At 42.3% G+C, this 24,544-nt stretch overlaps 1 protein-coding gene across 5 annotated transcripts; it reads left to right on the top strand.

The window, feature by feature from the left end:
• The first annotated feature begins 372 nt into the window (after window positions 1-372).
• NFYA (nuclear transcription factor Y subunit alpha) lies at window positions 373-24,544 on the top strand. 5 transcript variants are annotated; one of them, XM_066623798.1, is made up of 11 exons: window positions 373-457; window positions 3,705-3,826; window positions 5,458-5,541; window positions 12,349-12,495; window positions 14,033-14,164; window positions 16,000-16,105; window positions 17,483-17,649; window positions 18,372-18,545; window positions 19,350-19,451; window positions 19,562-19,647; window positions 21,538-24,544. In XM_066623798.1, exons 2-10 carry the CDS (start codon window positions 3,752-3,754, stop codon window positions 19,610-19,612), a joined length of 1,038 nt encoding a protein of 345 aa, XP_066479895.1. In that variant the 5' UTR covers window positions 373-457; window positions 3,705-3,751; the 3' UTR covers window positions 19,613-19,647; window positions 21,538-24,544. The 5 variants fall into 5 exon arrangements, with proteins under 5 accessions (XP_066479895.1, XP_066479894.1, XP_066479892.1 ...); XM_066623797.1 differs by lacking the exon at window positions 19,562-19,647 and having other exon boundaries at window positions 5,458-5,538; XM_066623795.1 differs by lacking the exon at window positions 19,562-19,647.

The raw sequence follows: 24,544 nt of genomic DNA, 5'->3' as shown, positions 1-24,544 counted from the left end.
GCACGGAGGGCACCCTCTCTTTCGCTACCACACAAAACGCCTACCCCCTACTCAAGCCCTTCTAGACACACAACTCTATGCTATCCCCACAGACTCTCCGCGGGAGAATGGGAGGGGGGAACGAATTACCATAGCAAGAACGGACCAAAACATTCACCCCCGCCCTCTTGCGCATGCGCAGAGCAGCTACCTGAAGCGACGGAGGAAGTGGAAGAAGGGTGCGCAGGAGAGTTCTAGGGCGGAGAGCGCATGCGCGCAGAGTTTCAAACCCGCGCATAGCCTCGGCGGGAGGAGCTCTGCCGTCGCGCGTGCGCAGTGGCGCGCTTGCCTTCTCTTTGTTGGGCGTCGGGGGCTGGGCGCCATTTTGCGCGGTGGCTGAGTGGAGGCGCTGATTGGGTTTCGGGGACCGGTGGCGGAGCCAATCAGAGCGGGACCCGAACCGGGGGAGCGAGGCACGGTGAGTGCGAGCAGCCAATATGGAGCCCCCGAGCGCCGGCCCAAGAGCCGGGATTGGCGGGGCCGAGTGGCCAGTCAGAAGGCCGCGCGCGGGGCTAGGGCTGGGCGAGCGCTGGGCGAGCGAGCGGCTGGGGCCCGTTGGGCCTCGCAGGGAGCAGGAGGGGTGGCTGAGGCCGGGGGCGGGGGGTCGGCGACCTGCCGTCATGGGGGGCGCGAGAAGGGTCAGGGCCGGTCCTCGCCCAGCACCGTTTCTGGGGAGCGCCAGAGGCACCCCTTGGGGGGGAGACCCAGGGCCGCTCCCCACAGCAGGGAGCCCCATGGGGGCTGTGCTGGCAGGGCCCTTGTCCTCCAGGCTGGTGCCCACAGTGGGGCTGCTCCTCGCCCTGCCTGCCTGCAGCTGCCACTGCCCGGCCAAGCCCGGCTTCCCTGGGCGCCTGTCAGGGCAGCCTAGCAGTAACTGGACACCACAGGGCTGGGCGCCCTCTGGAGCTCTGCCTGTTTCCCATCCAGACAACCCACTTAATAATAATAATAATAATTCTCTCTTTCAAACAATTCCATGCAAGTAGGGAAATGGGAAACAGACGGAGTAAGGCTGCAATCCTGTCCATGCTTTCCTGAGAGTGAGCTCCACTGACTATAATGGGCCTTACTTCTGAGTAGACAGGCATGGGATTGGGCTCTAGTCCCTTCCCAGTCACTCTCTGGGTACAAAGGCAGGCTTTCCCCCCCCCATGTGCCATGTTAGGTTTTGGCTTCTTTCTGTATAACCACAATGATTAGGAATCCATCTGAGATGAATGTTGCTCCTGCTGCTGGATGATAGAATGATGCTCAGTGTAAGGTAGTGGTTCTCAAACTTTTAGCACCAGGACCCGCTTTTTAGAATGAGAATCTGTCAGGACCCATGGGAAGTGATGTTGTGACAGGGAAATTTTTAACAATCTTAAACTGCAATCCTACCCACACTTATCCAGGAGTAAGTATCATTGACTATTGTTAAAAGCATATATACAGTAGCCTGTTAAAGGTACAGATCTGTAACATTTCCCCAAATGCAGTCACATATTATGGTAGCATCAAGTCTCATATATTAAAAATGAAATATTGAAATGATTGGGGACCTTCCTGAAATGTGCTTGTGTCCTGCCTAGTGGGTCTGGTGGAAGGCCAGTCTTTCCTGGGCCACTTCACACTACAAAATGAGCATACCTTGTATGTGTACAAACTGTGAAAGTGGCATCTTTGTAGGTCATGTTTTTCTTTTCTTATGTCAAGGCCTGCAGTCTTCTGGGTGCTTACCTGGGAGTGAGCCCCATTGGATACACTGTCTTCTGAGGAATTAATAGGAAATAGGAACTGTAATAGGAAAATTCACTTTGTGTGTGGATTCTGTAACAGCAAGTGGCTCTTCTTATGTCCTTTGTATTGCAAAAGCAATGTTTACCCATCACTACTTGATTGTAATGTTCTAATATAACCAAATAATTCATGCCCGTATTGTAAGTAGTAAAAGTCTTTGGAATAATGACTTAAAAAAAAAAAAGTTCTGTTGTGCAAATTTTTTTGGTCCTTTTTATGTTTTTTCTCTTTGAAGGATCAAAACTAAAAGTTGAGTTGGTAACAATACAACTCTTTATACCTGCATCATATAGAACAATGTAAATTGTAGTAGCAGACTTTTATATCCTGAGGTCTGCATGCTTTGTGAACTTCAAAGAAAGGGAGTGCATTTCATTAAGCGCAATAGTAGTTTTGAATTAAATGCATCTCAAAATGGCCATTTGTATAATTTGTTGTATAAATAACCTTTAGACTTTAGCTGAATTTTGAAAGAACATTTTAAAAAACTTTATGCTGGGGGAAAGATTACTCATGTGTTTATAAATAATGAATTTTTCCAGTTTGATCTGAAGTTTCTATTTTCTTGGTTCTTGGTCTACAGAACGTATTAGTCATGCAGTGCTATCTGTAGGCATGTTTTATTGATCTTGCATTCTCTTTAAGAAATACAATTTTAAAGAGTAAGCTCGTGAATTATATTGGTAGGGGGTGGTTAACAGCCATCTTCATTAGTTGATGGGTTTGTAGTGTTCTTCTACTGAAAATAAGAGAAAAGAACAAGCCTGGGCAGTGATATGAAGATTTATACTTGCCCAGCATTTGAATCCCTTTCTTGACCTTAGTCTGAATCCAGAGGTAGGGCAGAGCCAGAACATCTATAATCAACTTACTTGCAAAGTTTGCTGAAAGATGTATGATTTATCAAAGTAGTTCATTTATCACCTGATGGAGTCCCACTCCAATTCTTTGCCTAAATGCCCTTCTACAAGATTAGTAATAAAGTACTGTATGTAAATACTTCATGAAGATGACAGTGCAACCCAGGTAACTCCATCATATCCTTCTGGGACTGTTGTTGCTTGTCCACAGCTTGTTTACAAGTACTTTGCCTCCCCTCCAGGTTGTCCTTGTGTCTGTTGCCTGTAGAGGTGTTTGGTACAGTACAGCTCTGGGTCCAGGAGGGCAGGCTTGTACATTAAAAGTAGAGCTAAAGAGTGGGATTGTTATAGATAGTAGAACTGAAGAGCTGGAAAAAGAGCTTTTTATTCTAAGCAAATAAGAATTAATATTTGGGAATGATAGAAAGAAAGACAGAGCTTAGTAGGTGGTATGCCTGACATAGAATAACTGCTAATTTTAGGCTTTCCAAGCAGGAATGGGCTGGCATAGGCCAAATTTTGTACATTTGTACATTTTGTAGGCACTGAATGAAGCAAATAAATGTAACATCTTTGTTTCTTGACACGTTTGGCACCTTGACAAGGCCATAGAAGCAATATTTTGTAGTGTGCAGAATAAATAAAATTCAGGCAATCTTCAGATGACTTGTATCCCTCAGACCCCCTTTTAAAAAACAAATTCTTAAACAGATTTAAGCCAGTAGCTGAAAACAAAACAAAATGATTCACTTTTGCATTTAAGAAAGGCAAAAAGTTTGCATATCCAGAATATTCATCTTCAGTACAGGTAATACAAATATTGGATGTCTTTAAAAAGTTCCACAATTTATTATGTTTAAAGTTTATTAGATGTTTCTTAACAGTGAGATATTTGGAAAGGAAGGTACCCCTTTTGTGTACCAGCCGTTAAGTACGCGGCTAGAAGTGCTGATTTATTTATTTTTAATTTCGTACATTAATTTAAATCTTGGTCAGTGTTGCAAATATTTTCTCTCTTCTTTTTAGGTTTTCAATTGAGGTGCATCGTATAGAGGATTGGCACTGGAAAAACTATGGAGCAGTACACAGCAAACAGCAATAGCTCAACGGAACAGATAGTAGTGCAGGCTGGGCAGATTCAGCAACAGGTGTGGGAAACTACTTGAGACGGAAAATTTAAAGCTGCGCTTATTCTGTTTTAGAGGCAAACAAGGATAAATGCTACTTTCCTGATATTTTGAGCCAGAGCTTGTATTTGCCTGTATATTTTCAAAACCTGTTTATGTTTAATAATCTAAAGTCATGAACCACTAATTGCAAAATATTTTGGATTGAATCCAGACTTATACTTGTGTGAGAGATCTTTCCTGACCACCACTCCCCAAAGTGGTTCCTGACAGTTGGATATGTGAAATGGTGTATGATGAAGTGCAGAACCTGCAGAGCAGTGGAGATAGATTTTGGCACACAAGCACTTTCTATAAGAGATTCTCCTCTTGTGGAGGATACCTGTGTCCAGTTTCTGAGGTTTTTCCCCACCCCTGCAGCCCTCTGTGATCTGCAGTGGGGGAGAAGGGAGAGGGGAGCCACTGTGCAAGCATGAGTTTGGGTCCAATCCCATTGCCTTTTAAATTTGTATTCATTCCTGTTCTTCCAAACTGCTTATAGTTTTGCAGAGCAGTGTCCAAGTTGATAAGCATTACACACTTATAAATGTCATTTTGGGAAAAATAGTCAAATGCCTTGATACTGCAGTGAACATTTAGGTCACTTATACAGGTGAAATGACATCATACAGGTGAAGTAGAATCATTTTATCAGATGTTGGATTTTCTTGATTGTTCACTCTTTGGAGTTGATATTTTGTGGGCATTGATTCAGATGAAATATGATGTTACTCATGCTCCAGGTAGCATAAAGTGTGGTGGTGCTGCTCTTAGTAGTATACAGATATCCTTACATTGTGCTCAGAGCTTAAAACGAAATGCAGCAATATATGGATTGACAAAACAGATTCATAAAGGTGGTGATGAGGTACTAGATGTTACTTATTTTGTCATCCTACCCTAAACTGCTTTTTATTTACTGTATTTCTATCCTGCCTTTCTTCCCAAAAGAACCTTATATCTGTGTGGTGTTGTCCTGAGAAAAGCTTTAATGTCACGCTGCTAAGACTGGACTGATTTAGGCACAATACAATGAGATAATACTCAGATTTGTTTTTTAGAATTCAGAGTCCTCTGATCAGTGGCAGTCCTGGCCCCTCTGCTGCCCTGGGGCGAGCCTAGAATTACCACCCTAGGGTGAGCCTAGAAGTGCTTCCCCACCCCAATTGGTTGTATCTAGATGTTTTCTAAGGCCTCAGAAGACCTCCAGACCTGACTAGTAGCATTTCCCTCAGAGCAGCATAGAAGTGGGCAGCATGGCTGGGGGGGCAGTGGCACCCCTCAGCCATGCCGTGTGGGGGCACTTGCACCTGCTGAACCCCCTCCCCCAGGTACACCAGTGTCTGATCAGCTGTTTGTTTTGTCAACTTTTAGCAAAACCTAAAAAAATCATTATTCAGAGTTTCTAAATTTAGCATGAGGGCAGCAGCAGTATATATTGCTCTCTGCTTAGTTAATGAATATGGCCTGAAACAAACACTGGAGGATCATATCAGGAGTGGGCCAGATAATTCCCCTCATAGGGCCTATTGTCCTTCTCCAAGCAGTAAGGATGTTTCTTGTATTGAGCTCTTTCCTCCTGCAAAGTTTCAAGCTGTTCCTGTTCTTTGCAGCAGGGTGGTGTCACTGCTGTCCAGTTGCAGACTGAGGCTCAGGTGGCATCTGCCTCAGGCCAGCAAGTACAGACTCTCCAGGTAGTAGTGATCTATCAGTTGTATTTATGTGAACACCGCATGAACCACCCATCACTTCATGTCTGTTTGCATTGGGGCTTGAAATAGGAACAGAAAAATAGTGGCAGTTTTAATGCTTTAAAAGTAAATGTTGCTTATGCTAACTGTAGTCTTATACTACAAAAATTAACAAAAAGTGGAAACTGGTCTGCCAGTCAAAAACTGCATGCAGTAAACCCAGTTCTGTGCAATTTCTGCTGTTGAAAATACAAAGATGATTCTTGGTTTTGAATAGATCCTAGAGATATGAAACTTATAGTCTTGAAGACAATCTTTTATGAGGGAAATCCTAAACAAAGATAGGTAATCCATGTCTAAAAGGTGGTGGGTTTCCCTGTCCTAAAAGTATTTTTAAAAAGTTCTTGACTTTTTTAAATCTTGCCAAAGCAATTTAGGAATTCCTTTTATTGCGATAGTCAGGAAAAAAAATATGTTGGGGAGGAAAAACAACCCACCACTAATCTGAAATTAATTGGGAAGGGATATTTCAAACCCTGATTTATGCCTTTGTGAAATATTTGCCGTTGTGATCATCATCTTGTTCGGTAAGAGATGCCAGAACTGACATAGGCACTTTTCTTTTACTATGTTATGAAATGTATGTGTGTGCTTTGTGTACAAATGAATGTATGAGTGTACATTCAAAACAACAAAACCTTTTACAGCACCTTAAAGACTAATAGATTTGTTGTAGCAAAAGCCCTTATGAAGTCCACTTCATCAAAAATAAGAAGTGAATCTGCTGAAGTGTGTTGTAAGCTTGAAATCCTGAAAGCTTATGCTGTAATAAATGTATTGGTATTAAAGGTGTCACAGGACTTTGTTGCTGCAACAGACTAACACTGCTACCCTTTTGGATGAAGTGCACTTGTTAACCGTCATATCTTTGCAATGGGCTTTGCAATGCCTTTCTTTTTTTGGTTTGGCTTGGTTTTGTTTGTGTTTGATGTTTTGTCCTTGCTCAGTTACATGAATTACTATATATACTCATGTAAAGGTCTAGACCAGTGTTTCTCAAACTGTGGGTTGGGACCTACAAGGTGGGCCGCAAGTCAATTTCAGGTGGGTCCCCATTTATTTCAATATTTTATTTTTAATATATTAGATTTGATGCTACCATGATATGTGACTGCATTTGGGGAAATGTTTCAGACCTGTACTTTTAACAAGATACTATGTATTTTCTTTTAACAATGATAGTGAATGGGACTTACTCCTGGGTAAGTGTCAGTAGGATTGCAGTCTAGGATAGTTAAAAATGTTCCTGCTTGATGATGTCATTTCTGGTCATGACCACTTCTGGTGGGTCCAGACAGAGTCGCATTTTTAAAAGTGGGTCCCGATGCTACATGTGTGAGCCACTGGTCTAGTCATTTGAAATTTACCTTAAAGAAACCTGTATCAGCTTATCTGTGTGACCTTCCTGAAGGACATTTAAGGGCCCCCATTCATGGCTCAGGAGCAGATCTGACCAAAATGGCTGAGCCCAAGCCTAACCACGGCCAGTCAAGCAAAATTGGCCAACATGGAACAAAGCATGCTGGGGCAGTACCTATTGAGCGCCATCGCCAATGCTTCAGACAACGTTGGGTACTGGGCAGGCCCAGTGCAAGCATGTTACTACTGTGCCGCAGGGCCAGTTGAGAAGGTGCAGTATAGTGAACCTCCCTTGGATGAGCTATGGGGGCAGGTGATGGATGGAACATAAGGACAGCCCCACTGGATCAGGCCATAGGCCCATCTAGTCCAGCTTCCTGTATCTCACAACGGCCCACCAAATGCCCCAGGGAGCACACCAGATAACAAGAGACCTCATCCTGGTGCCCTCCCTTGCATCTGGCATTCTGACATAGCCCATTTCTAAAATCAGGAGGTTGCGCATACACATCATGGCTTGTACCCCATAATGGATTTTTCCTCCAGAAACTTGTCCAATCCCCTTTTAAAGGCGTCTAGGCTAGCCGCCATCACCACATCCTGTGGCAAGAGTTCCACAGACCGACCACACGCTGAGTAAAGAAATATTTTCTTTTGTCTGTCCTAACCTGCCCAACACTCAATTTTAGTGGATGTCCCCTGGTTCTGGTATTATGTGAGAGTGCAAAGAGCATCTCCCTATCCACTCTGTCCATCCCCTGCATAATTTTGTGTGTCTCAATCATGTCCCCCCTCAGGCGTCTCTTTTCTAGGCTGAAGAGGCCCAACCGCCGTAGTCTTTCCTCATAAGGAAGGTGCCCCAGCCCCGTAATCATCTTAGTCGCTCTCTTTTGCATCTTTTCCATTTCCACTATGTCTTTTTTGAGATGCGGCGACCAGAACTGGACACAATACTCCAGGTGTGGCCTTACCATCGATTTGTACAACGGCATTATAATACTAGCCGTTTTGTTCTCAATACCCTTCCTAATGATCCCAAGCATAGAATTGGCCTTCTTCTCTGCCATCGCACATTGGGTCGACACTTTCATCGACCTGTCCACCACCACCCCAAGATCTCTCTCCTGATCTGTCACAGACAGCTCAGAACCCATCAGCCTATATCTAAAGTTTTGATTTTTTGCCCCAATGTGCATGACTTTACACTTACTGACACTGAAGCGCATCTGCCATTTTGCTGCTCATTCTGCCAGTCTGGAGAGATCCTTCTGGAGCTCCTCACAATCACTTCTGGTCTTCACTCGGAAAAGTTTGGTGTCGTCTGCAAACTTAGCCACTTCACTGCTCAACCCTGTCTCCAGGTCATTTATGAAGAGGTTGAAAAGCACCGGTCCCAGGACAGATCCTTGGGGCACACCGCTTTTCACCTCTCTCCATTGTGAAAACCAGGAGGGCAGGGAACGGGGTTTCTTTTTTGGTCATGGAGACAGCTGGGTAAAATCAGGCAAAATTATCTAATTCAATGAGTTTCATAAATCCCTAAGTTTTATACCCAGCTTATTCATGGTTCATAGTAAATTCCATGATTTTTGGCTCAAAACTTACCATCAACTTGTTTACGAGATCAGCTGAGTGTATACAGTAATATTTAGTAATTTATTGCTTTGAATAGTGAACTGATACAAAGTACTTGCTTATATTGAGTTAGTATACCCCACATTGTATGTGTGTTTAGTACATTTTTGTCCTGCCTTTTTCCCACTGCTGTGGGTATCCACGGCAACTTACATAAAATCAATATATAAAATTGTTCCTCTGAAACTCTTACCTATTTTTCTAAGAACTTGGGAAAGCACTAACAATATAATAGTCTTTTTTTAGACTCTTAAGGATCAAACTTCACTATACCATTTGCTGCACAAGGCCACTTGGGAGGCAAATAGCTATCACGAGGGCGGACGTTCAGCAGAAAAACAGTGCAGATGGGATGTGTTATCATGTATGCCCCATTTCCTGCGTACCATGGTCCCAAACCAGATTATATCTCCACAACTGCTACTTATTGGGAAAAGGAACAGGTCTTCTCCATTTCTGGTGTTACAGCCATCTGTTAATGACAAATTAACATAACATGGAATTTGACCCTAGAAAAAGAACAACCAGTTTTTTGCTGATTTCTTTGAGTAATGTAGCGTGTTCTCTCTCTCTCTCTCTCTCTCTCTCTCTCTCTCTCATTCATTGATAAATTGTTATATCAATGGAAATATTTATTGTGTCATCATGTAGCCCAGTAGCTTAACTCCCACATTACATATTCCTTAAGTCCTCATAGCATGGGTTGGGCAATCATGTGCATGACCCTAAACATTGTGTATGGGCATTTTATTTTTTTAAAACACAGTTATCAAATACACTAGGAAAAAATTGTGGCAGATGATCTGAAAGACAAATGAGAGTGCTAGGTGTGTCACAACTTATTCCAGGAACGTTGATTACTCCACGACTTGCCTGGATTCGCTGGGTTTGTATACATCATAAGATGCGTAGATACATTGGCCAGGCCTTAGACATGTAGCATGTGTCTTCCCTCTTCTGGTTTAAATATTCCCCAAACAGCAGAGGTAAGGGGAGATGTTTCAAGCACTCTTTTCTGCTTTTTACTGTCAAGCTCTTCTCTTCGTTCCCAACATGACGAGGGTAAAATTACATGTCACAAAGAATGTAGAGCTGTGCCAAAAATAGCAGAGTAGGCTCTGTCCTGTGAAAGCATATGCCATAATATACTCTTAGAGCACAATCCTAACGTTGCACTGGGTCAAATGCACCAGCCCGAGAAGGTCGCAAACTTGCTGTAAATCACATTTGTACCTATTGTAGAGTCAGCTGAGCTGCCGCAAGATGTGCACTGGCCCGTGGAGGCTGCATCTAGCCTCTGCCGCGCCAGAGCGTGGTAGGCTCGCATTGGCTGAGCTTGGCCGGCACAGAGGTCTGAGGGGGTGTGGAGGAGGTGTTCTGGGGTGGGCAACTGGAGAGTCGGGGTGCGGCCAGGATCTAGCAGTTATGCTAGATATGTTCCTTGGCAGCCAGGGCCAGCACTGGGCTGCTTGGATCCATGCTTCTTCTTTAGATGGCGCAGATCCAAATAGCCACATTGGGGCTATAGTGGCTCTCCCTGCGGTAAGGGAAAGCAGTTTCCCTTTCCCCAGGCTGAACTTCAGCTGGCCCCAAACTTGCGCTACATATGGGGCAGGCCTGCTGGCCTCCCTGTCCCATTGCAAGTTAGGATTGCAGTGTTAGTCTTCAGGATACCATGGATTTTGTTTTAGATTAAGGGATTAGTAAAAATGTGATGTGACCTTTAAGTTCTAGGCAAGATTTCAAGTCTCTGATTATATATGCCTTTAACTTAATGTTTTATCAGTGTATCTGCGAGGGGTGGTCTTTATTAGACTTACTATTTTTTAAATAGATTGTAGTACAGGTGCAGCCTATTTATCCATGGATTTTTGTCAATGTCATTTGCCATTTAAGATTTGTCTCAATAGGGTGAATAGGGTGGGGGTACTGAAAGTCACACACACCTTTGCCCTGTGCTGGCATCTCACTCCCTTTCCAAGCAGCCTGAATCATTGCAAAAGGGCTCCGCCTCGCCCAGGCAGGGAAATAGCCCTGGAGCCATGGAAGAGGCTCCCCTTTGGAAGGAACAGTAAGACTCCTGGAGCCCCTGAGGCAGCCGAAGCTGAAGAGGGGGGGCAGAAAACCTCTGTAGCCAGAACATGTTCAGCAAGGTAGAGCGCTCTCTCTCACACTCACACTGGCAGTAGCAACAGCAGGGATTGCATTAAAAAACCCAGGGAGTGTTTGCTGAATTCCCCCCCCCCCCCATGGTGCAGGCAGTCACCAACACAAGCAAGCCTTCCCAGCAAGCAAAGCATGAGATTTAGGCTACAATCCTCTCCATGCTTTCCTGGGAGTAAGTCCCATTGACTGGAATGGGACTTATTTCTGAGTAGAAATGCATGGGACTGGACTCTTAAAAGCTCAGCATCCCACCTGTGAAAGAAGCGGGACAGCTGGGAGAGCTGAGGAGGGGAGGCAGGAGGGGGAGGAGAGGGGATTGCTTAAAAAAAACCAGGGAGTGTTTGCCAAATTCCCCCCTACCCCCCACTGAGATGGTGCAGGCTCTCCTGTTCCAGCTGCAAGCCTTCCCAGCAAGCAAAGCATGAGATTTAGGCTACAATCCTCTCTACACTTTCCTGGGAGTAAACCCCATTGACTATAATGGGGCTTACTTCTGAGTAGAAACACATAGGACTGGACTCTTAAATGCTCAGCATCCCACCTGGAGAAGGAGGGGGAGGGGAGGGGAGGGGATTGATAACAGCTGCCTTAGTTGTCTTCCAACCCCAAGTGTCAGACTGCAGCGTATTTGCGTAACTCTATGGAATTTAGCACAACCTGGATAAATAGGCTCCACCTATTTATAATTGCACCAAAGGTGCAATTAGGAATTCTTAAGCAAGTTTTTAAAAAAATCATCAGTTAGAACATAAGAACAGCCCTGCTGGATCCCATCTAGTCCAACTTCCTGTATCTCACAGTGGTCCACCAAATGCCACAGGGAGCACACAAGACAACAAGAGACCTGCATCCTGTTGCCCTCCCTTGCATCTGGCACTCTGACGTAGCCCATTTCTAAAATCAGGAGGTTGCACATATCCATTATGGCTTGTAACCCATAATGGATTTTTCCTCCAGTAACTTGTCCAATCTCCTTTTAAAGGCATCTAGGCCAAATGCCATCACCACATGCTGTAGCAAGGAGTTCCACAGACCAACTACACATCGAGTAAAGAAATTTTCTTTTGTCTGTCCTAACTCTCTCAACACTCAATTTTAGTGGATATCCCCTGGTTCTGGTATTATGTGAGAGTGTAAAGAGCATCTCTCTATCCACTCTGTCCATCCCCTGCATAATTTTGTATGTCTCAATCATGTCCCCCTTCATGCACCTCTTTTCTAGACTGAAGGGGTCCAAACACTGTAGCCTTTCCTCATAAGGAAGGTGTCCCAGCCCAGTAATCATTTTAGTCACTCTCTTTTGCACTTTTTGCATTTCCACTATGTCCTTTTTGAGATGTGGTGACCAGAACTGGACACAATACTCCAGGTGTGGCCTTACCATTGATTTGTACAGCGGCATTATAATATTAGCTGTTTTGTTCTCAAAACCTCCATGCTAGAGGTCTTTGAGAGGTGATGCTTGAAATAATTTCATCACTCCTATATTTTGACCCTTCTGCCCAGTGTCTGAATATGTAGTTCTTGATGTCTGATGTAGGTTGCTTATTAGACTCTTATTTCATTGTGATTCTTTTCCTTCCTGTACATTAGGTCCAGGGTCAACCACTGATGGTACAAGTGAGTGGAGGTCAGCTGATCACATCAACTGGTCAGCCAATCATGGTACAGGCTGTGCCTGGAAGTCAAGGTCAGACAATTATGCAAGTCCCAGTTTCAGGATCACAAGGATTACAGCAGGTCAGTATGCCCAAACTCCATGAACCAAGGTTATGATGGCTAAACCAGCAGTGACTAACTGGATGCTTGGGGAAACTCATAACCAGGACATAATAGATACATCCATCACCTATGTTCCGATCTCCTGGTGATCAGAAATATATTTCACTGACGTTCTGTTTAGCTAATAAAGATTGGGAATTCTTGAAGAGCATATTTAATCCCTTTTGAGAGCCATCTTTTACTGTGCTATTGACAGTAAACTCTAAGACAATTGTGTAAAGAAGTAGTTGCAAAATAAGTTTGGTGCAAGAGTAGATTTGGAAGTAGTAGTAGTAGTAGTAGTAGTAGTAGTTGCAAGAGTAGATTTGGAATATCAGACAAATAGGAAATGGGCTATAGGAGAGGCCTTTGGATCTTAGGTGTATCATAATAGGGTGCATCAAACCTGATCTTAGTTATGTTCCACACAATAATATTTGATATTATAAAGTCCCTACAATATACTTTTCAGCCAGTTTTTGCATTATCCTGAATTGATGGATTCCGTAAAGTCTGCTATTGCCATCTAAAGGGGTACATTCAGAAGAAATGTGTGTCAACATTTTTTTGCCAGAGAAATGATGCATGGAACTTGCTTATGGTTTTACCATGTGAAAACTGATTCAGCATGCAGGAAGGGGTGCAGTTCAGTGGAAGAGCATCTACTTTTGCTACAGAAATTGCAAGTCCAATCCTTGGCAGCTTCTGGTAGGACAGAGAAAAACTTCCTGTCTGAAACCTTGGAGAACTGCTGTCAGTCAATACTGAGCTATAGGTGGACCATGGGTCTGACTCTGTGTAAGGCAGCTTCCTATATTGCTGTCCCTTAATACAGGGGGAGGGAAAGTTGCTTAAGCATCCCTAACATTTTTCCACCCACCTAGAAGTTAAATAATCCTAGTTATAACTTAAAGCCTATGATAAGCATAACATGTCTTTTGGTAGCATGAATTTCTGCCACATCTCTTTGTTAAGTTTTCCTCTTGGGAGGTGGGAAATAGAAGCTCTCCTCTCCCCAGCTTTCTCTCTGACCCATCTGTGGGTTTTCTCTGGGTTCCCTTTCTCCCTTCCCCTGGTGAGATAATCACTTTGCCTTGGCTTTTCAGTTATTCATGAAGGGGAGAATGTATTCTAGAAAAGAAATCATGTGACTACTAACCTCTTTCTCTGAGAACTATGATATTGTTTGCACTTCGTTTGCTTAGTTGGACAAAGCTCTTAAAAAATGTGACTACCACTTCCTAAATATTTTGTTGTAGACAGTGGATTGATCTTTGAGATATTGTGGCATAGATAAATATCTCCTGTTTTTGTGTTGTTTTGCTTTTGTGTTGTCTCTGATTTTGTCACTGAGTAGAAGTAATTTTGTTTGCGTTTGTTTTAAAAGGTGGGGGGAGAAAGTAGAGGTTTATTGGCAGCAGACGTTAAGACAATCTGACAATAATACCATAGTTAGTTTTAAAGGTATTGGTTTGGAATAGATTGATTTTTTTTTTCCTTATTTATCCTTCCACAGATTCAATTGGTTCAACCAGGTCAAATTCAGATTCAGGGTGGGCAAGCAGTGCAAGTTCAAGGTCAGCAAGGCCAGACACAGCAAATCATCATTCAGCAGCCACAGACTGCAGTAACTGCTGGCCAGACGCAGGTAATGTATGGAGGAGGGGAGCATAGTTACAGAACCTGTTTGATTTTATATATCTTGGGAAAGGGCATCTCCTTCATTTGATAAGTCTCGGTTTTCATCTGGTTACAATAACTAGGGCACACATTTAATGTTATGCAGTTGGTTCCCAAGCCTTGCCACACTAATCTTTAAGGTTTCTTAATGAGGAGGACGCTTAAAAGTCCTGAATACCTTTTGTTTGTTTTTGTCAAAATATAGTCTGAGTCTGAAATCGGGTTTTTCAACAAATCATGTGAGGTAACAGTTACACTGTATCCTGTGTACTCACCCATAGGTTGCATGGGTTTGTTACATAAAAGTTTGTAACTTGTTAGAGCTTGCCGTTTTTATACGTCTGATCTGAACTTGATCGGTTTCAGACTTAGAGTGGGCAAGCTGTGCAAGCTCAGGATTAGCTAAAAGTCCATGAACAGCAAAATAACATAGGCCTACACACATTTTGTTGTTGTAAAAGTTAGACCTATTATGGGGTATATTTAGGGTGCTGAATAAAAAAATGGCATTGGTTTTGCCCGATTGGCTCTAGTTTGGGGTGTACGGCATAACCACCTTTTATGCCAATTCAAGTAGCTTCCTTGTGAGGAAGCCGTGGTGTCAGCTTCCTTATGAGGAAGCTTCTTGATTCAGAATATAAGGGTGGCTCTGCCATACCCTCCAAACTAGAACCATTTGGGCAAAACCAATGCCATGTTTTGATTCAGCACCCCAGAATATCCTAAATTCATTGAAACATCATTGGCAACTAAAAAAAAGTGCATTTTATTGTAGGCCTGGGTAATTATCCAGTAGCTACAGCCACTGCTTGACCTATCCTTCTGGTCAATGTGCTGTTGCACCTATTCACCCTAGACATCTAGCTAATTTCATCTGTTAATTTGGACTATTTGATCATGATCCCAGAAACTACATGATTCCATCTTGCGGGTCTCCTCTCTCACTCATGCTGGTGTGCTGGTGCACTCTCTTCTTTCTCCACTAGTGCTTTAGAGCAGGTGTGCCCAAACCCCGGCCCGGGGGCCACTTGCGGCCCTCGAGGACTCCCAATCTGGCCCATGTGGAGCCCCCAGTTTCCAATGAGACTCTGGCCCTCCAGAGACTTGCTGGAGCCCAACACAACTGCTCTCACCATGAGGGCGACTGTTCAACCTCTCACGTGGACTGTGGGATGAGGAGTCCCTCCACTGCTTGCTCTTTCATGTCTGTCATACGGCAGCGGCAGTGACAGAAAGGCGGACCTTGCTTTGTGCAAGGCCTTTTATAGGCCTTGAACTATTGCAAGACCTTCAGTTCATTCACATAAGTTCCATCTCTCATATATTCATATATGTAAATTTGTTCAAATTTGAAATGTAAATTAATTCTTTTTTCCCCGGCCCTCGACACAGTGTCAGAGAGATGATGTGGCCCTCCTACCAAAAAGTTTGGACACCCCTGCTTTAGAGGTATATAGATGTGTGGGTGCTGTTGAGCAAAAGGGAGCCCAAAAAATCTGAAAACCTGAATCTTGTGTTTTTGGGAGGATGACTTGTATGGGGCACAAAAACATGTACTAGGGTATTGAGGGACTGAGAGCCCAATCCTAGGCATGTCTACTCAGATGTAAGTGCCAGTGTAATTAATGGGGCTTGCTCCCAGGTAAGTGTGGATACAACTGCAGCCTAAGAGAAATGCACTAGAGTTTATATATAGCCTAATCATTGTGTGACATGCAAATTTAAAAACCATTCCCAGACAGTTAGGAAAACAAAGTTATAGTTTTGTATTGCTTGGTTTTATCTCTGTTTTCTTCTTCTCAGACTCAGCCACAAATTGCAGTACAGGGGCAACAGGTAGCCCAGACAGCAGAAGGCCAGACTATTGTCTATCAACCAGTTAATGCCGATGGAACAATTCTTCAACAAGGTATAAATTCTGCGCGCTACAGAATACTGCCTCATTTTCTAGAGTAATATTTGTTTCCAAAGCAATACTCTTTCTGTTGGTTTTTTGACCATTTAGGACCAAAGTAGTGCTGCTAAAATGGATAATGAATATTTTAAATCCTCTTTTGTTTGAATTATTAGTTCTTATTACTGTGTTATAATGTTGTTGTGACATTTGTACAGTGGTAAAGGACACTGCCGTTAGCTATGTTAGTCTGTTAGCAAAAAACAAGTGTCTTGTATCAAGGAAAAAGGTGCACAATGTGGGGCCAAAGGGTGGAAGAAGAAAAGTAGTGACCACTGTTATGTAAATTGCAGTGATGATTCACAACAACAGTAAGAGTTAGAACAATCATCCTGTGGTAGTACTGAGGAGGATCCATGAGAACCTATACTGGGAAATATGAGAAATGCAATGGGTGACTGTTTCTGTGTAAAACCAAATCCATGATATCTTGCTGAATTCAGGGTCCAAACCTATTCAACTGTCCAGTGCTGATGCAGCCATGTCAGTTGGGCATGTGCTGCATCCTGTTTTGTGGAGGTGGCCACAGAGACTCCTCAAGGTAAGGGAATGTTTGTTCTGTTACCTTGGAGCTGCATTGGCACTGGAAAGTTGGATGGGTTTGAGCCCTCAGTTATTCAACGATGTTACAAGGCAAGAAACACAGGTGAAGACTTTCACTTGAGTGGGCCTAACTGTTCTAAATGGTCTGTAAATGGTATTGTCCACTAAATTGAATGACCTGTGCCAAATTAATTTCTAATAAAGTATGCATTTCCTGCTGATTCATGGGGCATGAACAAAGAATAAGCAGGGTACAAAGGCAACACCCGTCTCCTGATTATCCCTCGATAACTCTTATTCTGAGATATTTGCTGCTATTAAACCCAAAGGCTCCATTTAGGTCTCATGACCAACAGACATTGATAAACCTAATCTACTTTTAAAATTAAACCAATGGCTGCTGCCACATTGTAGCAAGATTCCATAATCCTATTCTGATATTTCAGTTAGCAGCCAAAGGAAATTAAGTTTGAATACTCAGAGTATATTTGAATATTCAGGTGTAATGCTAAAGATTTAGCATTATGTCTGATAACCCTCTCTGTCTTATCTGTTGTTCATATGCTGTCTGATGTACAAGCCAGCTGAATAGAAATTTTGACTTTTATGCTGTTTCAGCCCCATTGAGGGAATACCTGTTTACACTGGCTTTGGGTTAGGCTGTACATACTTTTCAAAAAACTTGCCTTTTTATCCCTAGTATATTTCAAGACAATGACTAAAATCTGAAGTGGGACTAATGATGTTCCCTTCATTTTTTGTGTATGTGTTTGTTTTTGCTTTTTAAAGTTACAGTCCCTGTTACAGGCATGATCACCATCCCAGCAGCCAGTTTGGCTGGAGCACAGATAGTTCAGACTGGAGCCAACACCAATACAACCAGCAGTGGGCAAGGAACTGTAACTGTAACGCTGCCAGTTGCTGGGAATGTGGTCAATTCAGGAGGAATGGTTATGGTGCGTACTCTATTTTTCTAGTCCTTCTTTCACCTCCTAAGCTTCATTTACATTTTTACTTACTCTGTTTGGCAGTCTTCTACTGAAAATACATTTTGCTACAGATAATGTTGTCAGTTGTTTTTAGGAAGTTTGATTTGCTGTAATGGGTTTCAAAATTGCATTGAATCTGTATAGGGAATGCTCAGGTTAGGGTGTTCTTTTCTACCATATGTTGTCCACTTTTTCCCCCAACATTTAAAGACAAATGTAACTGCAAGAATGTTTTTCAGAAGAAACACATAAAAAGGTTGATCCCCAGAAGCCGTATATCTTTACAGAATGGCCCTTGGTATCTGCTAGGTATCCATTCCCAGACCCTCCCTCGGATACTGAACCCACAGATATTGAGATCCATAGGGGGCCCTCAGAACTCCTCTGGACACAACCAAAAGTGCATTCCAGTTGCATCCGGAGGTATTCTGGGGCATGAGGAGGCCATGGTCGACTTCCGCACACCTCAGAAGGCTTCTGAAAGGCTCCTCCAGTTTTTCGTCAAATGAGGCGTCCCTGTGCCTCAGAACACCTCCTAGGTGTCCAGGAGGTTTGATGAGGCCGTCTAGTCGTGGGTTGGAACCCATGATAAGTCAAATCTGTGGTTCTCATACATTTTGTCCTTTCGTGTGCAGTTTCTCCTGTGACAGTGAATTATTTAACAGAACTGTATTGTTGTCTGAATGCAGATGGTGCCCGGGGCTGGATCAGTGCCAGCAATTCAGAGAATACCTTTGCCTGGAGCAGAGATGCTTGAAGAGGAGCCCCTATATGTGAATGCTAAACAATACCACCGAATTCTGAAAAGGAGGCAAGCAAGAGCCAAGCTGGAAGCAGAAGGGAAGATTCCTAAAGAGAGGAGGGTAGGATTATAATCCAACATTCCTCAAAGGCAGGTTGTAATGAATACATGCAGTATATTCTTGCAACACATCTGATTCCGTTATGGTAGAAACTCTTTTTGCCCTTCAGCAGAAGGGAATGAAGGTGCTGCAGCAGCAGGAGGCAGTCTGAGGGGGCCTCCAAACTATCTGTCTAAACAGACCTTTCCCAGAAACCGAAGAGAGCCTTGGCTCTCAACTACTTTACAAGTCCCATCCTGCTCATCTGGCCAGTGTAGAAAACATCTGGCTCATACTAGTAGGTTTTTCCTTCCAAGAATTGTAGAAACAATTTTCTTTTTGAAACAGTGAGTTGATAACAGAGTGAGATAGTACCTTTGCTGGGATAAGCAAAGTGGATGTTTCCCTTGGAGAGACTTAGTGGGATGGGTTTGGTTTTTACTCGTTTGCCCTAGTCAAAATAGTGAAAAAGTACCACCAGACCTAATGGAAAATGTTAGATATGATGAGAACACATTAGTGTGATTGCTTTCAGTGACACTTAGGACTGACTAAGTTGGATTGGGGTGTTGTGGCATGACTTTCCTGTCCATGTTGTATTTTAGAACAGGTGCTGTGGAACTTTTCCATTCCTTTCCAGCTTTAGCTATTTTCATTTTATTTATTTTTTTTGCTACATCTGTTCCTTCCTCTGCAATTATCTTTGGTGTGAGGCACTTCGTTTACATTTGCTGTCTGTAGCAGGCTACAAAGTGTGTGAAATATATTAATGTGCTAGGGTTCAGAGTGGCTGTTCACCTTTACATGTTGTGGTTTTCTGTGTAGAAATACCTACATGAGTCCCGGCATCGCCATGCCATGGCAAGGAAGCGGGGTGAAGGTGGGCGTTTTTTCTCACCAAAAGAAAAGGACAGCCCCCATATGCAGGTAAGCCAAATTTTCCTTTTTTGTTTAATTTGGTACATTTATTTCCAGCTCATTCCCAGTGATAAATTCAAATAAGCTATCATTTCTCTACAACTTTGCTAAACTTTCAGGCCGGCTCACCAAATGCTTGTGATCCTTCCTGCATCACACTGAGGCTTTGAGAGGGATCTACTGACCTATTTCTGAAAAGCTCCAAGTAAATATGTAAAGATGCAATCCACACCGATTTGAAGGACCAGTTGTCTTGTGATATATGATGGTTTTGTACTGGAAGGCATTATTGCAATTCACAATAAACTGATACATTGTTCTTTAAGATTGCCAGCTTGTTAGGAGTTAGATGCCCTTAAAGACGTATTTGTTTCAGTAGGCTTTGGTGCACCAAGCTCTGCATACAATTGAACTGCAAATAATAGCAGTATTCTGCATTTCTCCAAAATACTTTACATAGAGTGCCAGATGATTTGTGAGACACATTTGAAGTAGCACTTCAAATTATATTCTTTCATAACAGAGAGCACCTGCAGACATAGCTGAGGTTTTTGTTTTGCCTGAGGCAAAATAAATATTCTGTTTTTGACTTTGCTGTAAAAACTCTTTGCTGCATTTATTTTTCTTTTGTATTTTAACTCATCTAGGCAGAAATAATTTCTTATGTGAGAGCCAGAACCATTTGGATGTAGCACTTTCCCTCAGAATGACCCATGCAATTAAGATTGTAAATGCAGTGTCTGTTTGCTGGCATCTTAGCAAAGCATCCATTTTACCCTGTCCCAGACATACTCCTTATAACTTGGCTGCAAGTAAGAGCTGTTTGCTGGAAGTCTCTCCTCTGTTTGTGGGAATTTAAGCAATGGCCCTCCCCATCTCTTTGTCAGTGGAGGAGAGAGATGGGAATGTTGCAGCTTGGCTCAGCAAGAACTGTGGTGAGGTTTCACCTCTGTGTATTACATCATTGTCCATATGTGAACAAAATACTGGGGAAGGATTATAGGGCAGCAGAAACCCCATGGAGGCCATATTCCTCCTGTCAGTTCTCAGTCCATACCTGGACTACATCAGGGTTGAACTTAATGTATCCTATACTTACTAACTGATGCTAGAAAAAAACAAGTTGATTCCTACTGCTGCAATTGATAAGCTAAAATCTAGCGACCAACTAGATCTAGATAATCTCTCTCGTTAGTATCTTTCCACTTTCTTCTGTGTTTGATTTTGTGCTGTAGTGCAGGGGTCTCCAAACCCTGGCCCGGGGGCCAAATGCGGCCAGCAGCAAGCCTCTATCCGGCCCATGGCCAGCCTCTTGTTTCTGAAAGCCTCTGGCCCACTTGACTGAACATGACCAGAGCTGTGCTCTGATTGCTTCTGGAGGGTGTTCTGAGGGCCAGAGAGGCTGAGTGAATGAGCCCACTCATTCATTTATTCATTGATCTAAGTCCCATCTCTAATTTATTTATTTAAATTTTATATTTAAATTTTTTTCTGGCCCTCAGCACTGCACCAGATATTTCATGTGGCCCTCTGGCCAAAAAGTTTGGAGACCCCTACTATAGTGTGAATTCAGTTATGGAGGAACCTGGTTCAGCAAGAAGAATTGTGGTGACGCTTCACCCCTGTGTATGACTTGTGTATGGACTAATTGTCCACCGCTTTGGGACACTTGCACACTTAAAAGCAAAACTTGACTGAACCCTAACCATATAATGTTGCAGTGTTACTGCAACATCTTGCTGAAGCAGTAGGATTAAGGTTGTACAATCTTGCATGGGAAATACAATATTGGGTGCAAAATACAGATTCTTTAGGCTCTGTGATTTATAATTTATATAAAAATGGTGCATACTTTTAGTATTTGTTTATTTATGCAGAGTCTAAACAGGGAAAAAGAAGTTGGAGTATTGTAGAAGGGGGAAAAATAAAACAATCTATGAGAGCATAGTCTTCAGTTCCATTTGTAAAAAGAAGTTCCTATTGCTGTTATTTTAAGAACAATACTTACTTTAAAAGGCAGGCTGCTACAGTTAGTACTAAAATGCTGCGAAGAAGAGATTACAAATTAGAAACTTTTTTTCCCCCCACTGTCCAGGATCCTAGCCAGGCCAATGAAGAAGCAATGACACAGATGATTAGAGTATCCTAACAACCAGCTAAAGAACAAAGCATCTGGACAAATACCTTGTGTCTCTGCAACTGTTTCCTATCCTTCCTATCAAACAAACTTCTGAATGGGAAAATCTGCCATATGCACAATCTGTTCTCTTTTTCAGAACAAGCACCACAGTCTTCATAAATTGTTTGTTTTAGGATTTTAATTGCAGTGGATTTTGCAAATGGAAACATCTATGGACTTTGTGATGTACCCCTCCAGAAGCTGATAGTCTGATTTGCCAAGCCTTCAACATCCTCATCAATAACAGTGGCCAGCTTGGGACTGCCACTGCTTTAGCAATAACGGCGTGTTGAAATTGGGCTAGTGAAGCCATTTGGAAGCCACTGATCTTGTACTATACAGGAATGCTAGTATTTGGAGCAGGCTGGGCTGCTTTGTTTTCTCAATGTAGCCTTCTCAGTTCCAACTACACCTCACAGCCTCAAACTTTATATTTGTTGGCAACACCATTTTTTGCTGCAGAAGCATCTTCTCTGATAAGATGCTGAAGATTTTCTTTTAAGTGCTGTCCTCAGCAGTTCAATGGAACAAAGTTGATCTGTTTTCTTCAAGTATTGGAAAAGTTGTACTTCACACTTGCATGTTTCAGGAGATACCGGGGGTTGCATGGTGACTTGTGAAATTAACATGGGGGAAGAACAGCCTGGTATGGCCTAGCAGTGTATGAAATAGATGAAGTCTTGCTTTTGTCAGTAAAATCTGAATGACTTGCTTTTCCTACAGGCTGGTAAATGTAGGCTGTGATTGTCCCAAGATCAGAGGATTAGCTGCAGTACTGAGAATATTAATCAGGATGAGACACACTATTGCCCTAACCAAATTGTAATTCATATCCTGTTGTAACTCAGACTGCTTTGTACATGAGAACTATTATGGATAGTCCTTTCAAGCTTTTTATATGATATTTGTAAATTCAGCACTTAACAATTCTATAGTCTTCATTTTATGTTATGAAGGGCTCTCCCACCCCCTCTTAAGACTGCTCAAAATGCATTTTGACTACCTGGTAATTAGTCATAATGTTACAGGAGCACATAAATATTGGGGTTTTTTTTTTGTTTGCAATGTCAGGCTGACAGGAAGATTTTGCAATGTCAACCCTAGAGGTAGATCTGAGATTTTTTGGCAAGCATCGGTGGCTGCATTTTTTACCTCTTGTATTAATTATTCCTTGGTTTATTGCTTAATACTTAGTAATGCCGTGAGATCCAGCTGGCATCATGTTCAATTCTAGTATGTCCATGGGGTTATGTTTAAGCCTGCATTGCAAACCAGGATTGAGAATGAATCAGGATTGGAGTAGGTCTATCAACTGAAAGATGAGAAGTGAAATGTACAATAAAAGCAGATGCAAGGCTGCATAGAAAAGAGTCTGAACGTTGACTGCTAAATTTTAAGAGCGATCATGTAGCATCAGAACAGGTTCCATTCTTTGAAGATAATTACTCCTAGAGAGGATAAAAGGATAAAGTTTCCATCATTTTTTATCTTGCATTGGCTAAAGGAAGGCCAGCTCCACAAGTCTCTTTCTTCATTACTTAAAATGGAAAAGAATAGAGAAATAAGGGCAAGAGAAGAAAGATCAGTTCTGATAAACCAATAGAGAGGGCTTGTCTTATTGCCTAGAATGGTGCAATTCTCAAACCAGCTAACCATGAATTTTTAGTCTCTGATAACAACGTGTGGAGCAGGGTTTGGACTGTGTATGGTTACACAGAAATCTAATTCCCTCACTTAAGCGAAGAAGCAACAGAAACGTGTGGTGTTCATTTTGTATCAACTGCACCCGTTCCTGCATGTAGATTGCATGTTTCTAAATGGTGGTTCTTTGCTGTTTTTTTTGTTTTGTCTTTAAATCTCAGCCTTTCTGTTCACTACTCTGCATTTTCAGCATCCTGGGTGCCTTTGATACTGTGGCATTCTTCAGCTGGCTACTTCCACTTCACCTAAGCATTTTTCTTCAGAGTTTTAACAATAATATTTAACATGGGAATTAAGTGACTGTCTTAGCGGAGGAACAATGAATGCTTTGTTTCGTATGATTGTTTTTCAGCATTTCTGTAAATATTAAGAACTTTGATACGTTCTGAAATAGTGAGAAGCATGGGGGGGAATACTTTTATAGCACAGATTAAAGTGGTTTCTCCATGTTTTTCTCCCTTGCAGCTGTCAGTGTTCTCTCTGCAAACTGGGATGTTAAGGGAATCAAGGTTCTCCTAATTCTTTGTGTACTGTAAAACCATAAGGCATTCGTGACTTTAAAAGACCTAGCCCTTACTACCCTTCCCCGCATTATAAAACATAATTGGTCTTTGTGATATCTATGTGTAGATGATGCAGGCACCTATTTAATTTTTGGTCTCTAGAGAATGCCTATAGTTAGGTTTTTCTATAAAGGTGTAAGATGTCCTGATAGGATTTATTATACCAATGACTTAGACTTCATGTGTGTAGGTCAAAAGTACTCAAAATATTTGTTAATATTGGGAGTCTTAAACTGCAACATGTTGCAAAATATTCTGTTCCCAAATAAAACTTAAAGCAGGAGTAGTACCAAAAACAATCTCTTACTTGGAACTAAAAATTCAGACCATGAAATGTTTAATTGGGGATAGACTTGAAAGATAAGACTGGTGAGTTTGAGAGATACATATGTTCTGTTGACCTAAAGCACTGGAATATTGAGCCCCTTTAAAGTGGTTTGATAATATGGGGTGAAGTAAGAACCCTTAAGTGTTGCTCAACTTTTCAAATATTTTGCATGTAAAAATGATTTCTTGGGTTGGGAGTGGGGTTGGGGGCATTGATATTTGTGAAATGTAAGGCAAAGTTTGTATATAGTTCAAAAGTTTATAATTTTTTATGCTGCATTTTGAAGTGTATTTTGTCTTTAATAGATACAACTGTAAGTACTGTGTACACT

Source organism: Tiliqua scincoides, chromosome 4, assembly GCF_035046505.1.
Source record: "Tiliqua scincoides isolate rTilSci1 chromosome 4, rTilSci1.hap2, whole genome shotgun sequence".
In the NCBI taxonomy this organism is placed as follows: Eukaryota; Metazoa; Chordata; class Lepidosauria; order Squamata; family Scincidae; genus Tiliqua; species Tiliqua scincoides.
This window is presented reverse-complemented; position numbering and strand designations above follow the sequence as displayed.

Coding starts and splice junctions, on each gene's coding strand:
- NFYA (XM_066623795.1), top strand. CDS start 3,752: ATGGAGCAGTACACAGCAAACAGCAATAGCTCAACGGAACAGATAGTA. Junction 12,496..14,032: donor GATCACAAGGATTACAGCAG/GTCAGTATGCCC, acceptor ATCCTTCCACAG/ATTCAATTGGTTCAACCAGG. Junction 14,165..15,999: donor TAACTGCTGGCCAGACGCAG/GTAATGTATGGA, acceptor TCTTCTTCTCAG/ACTCAGCCACAAATTGCAGT.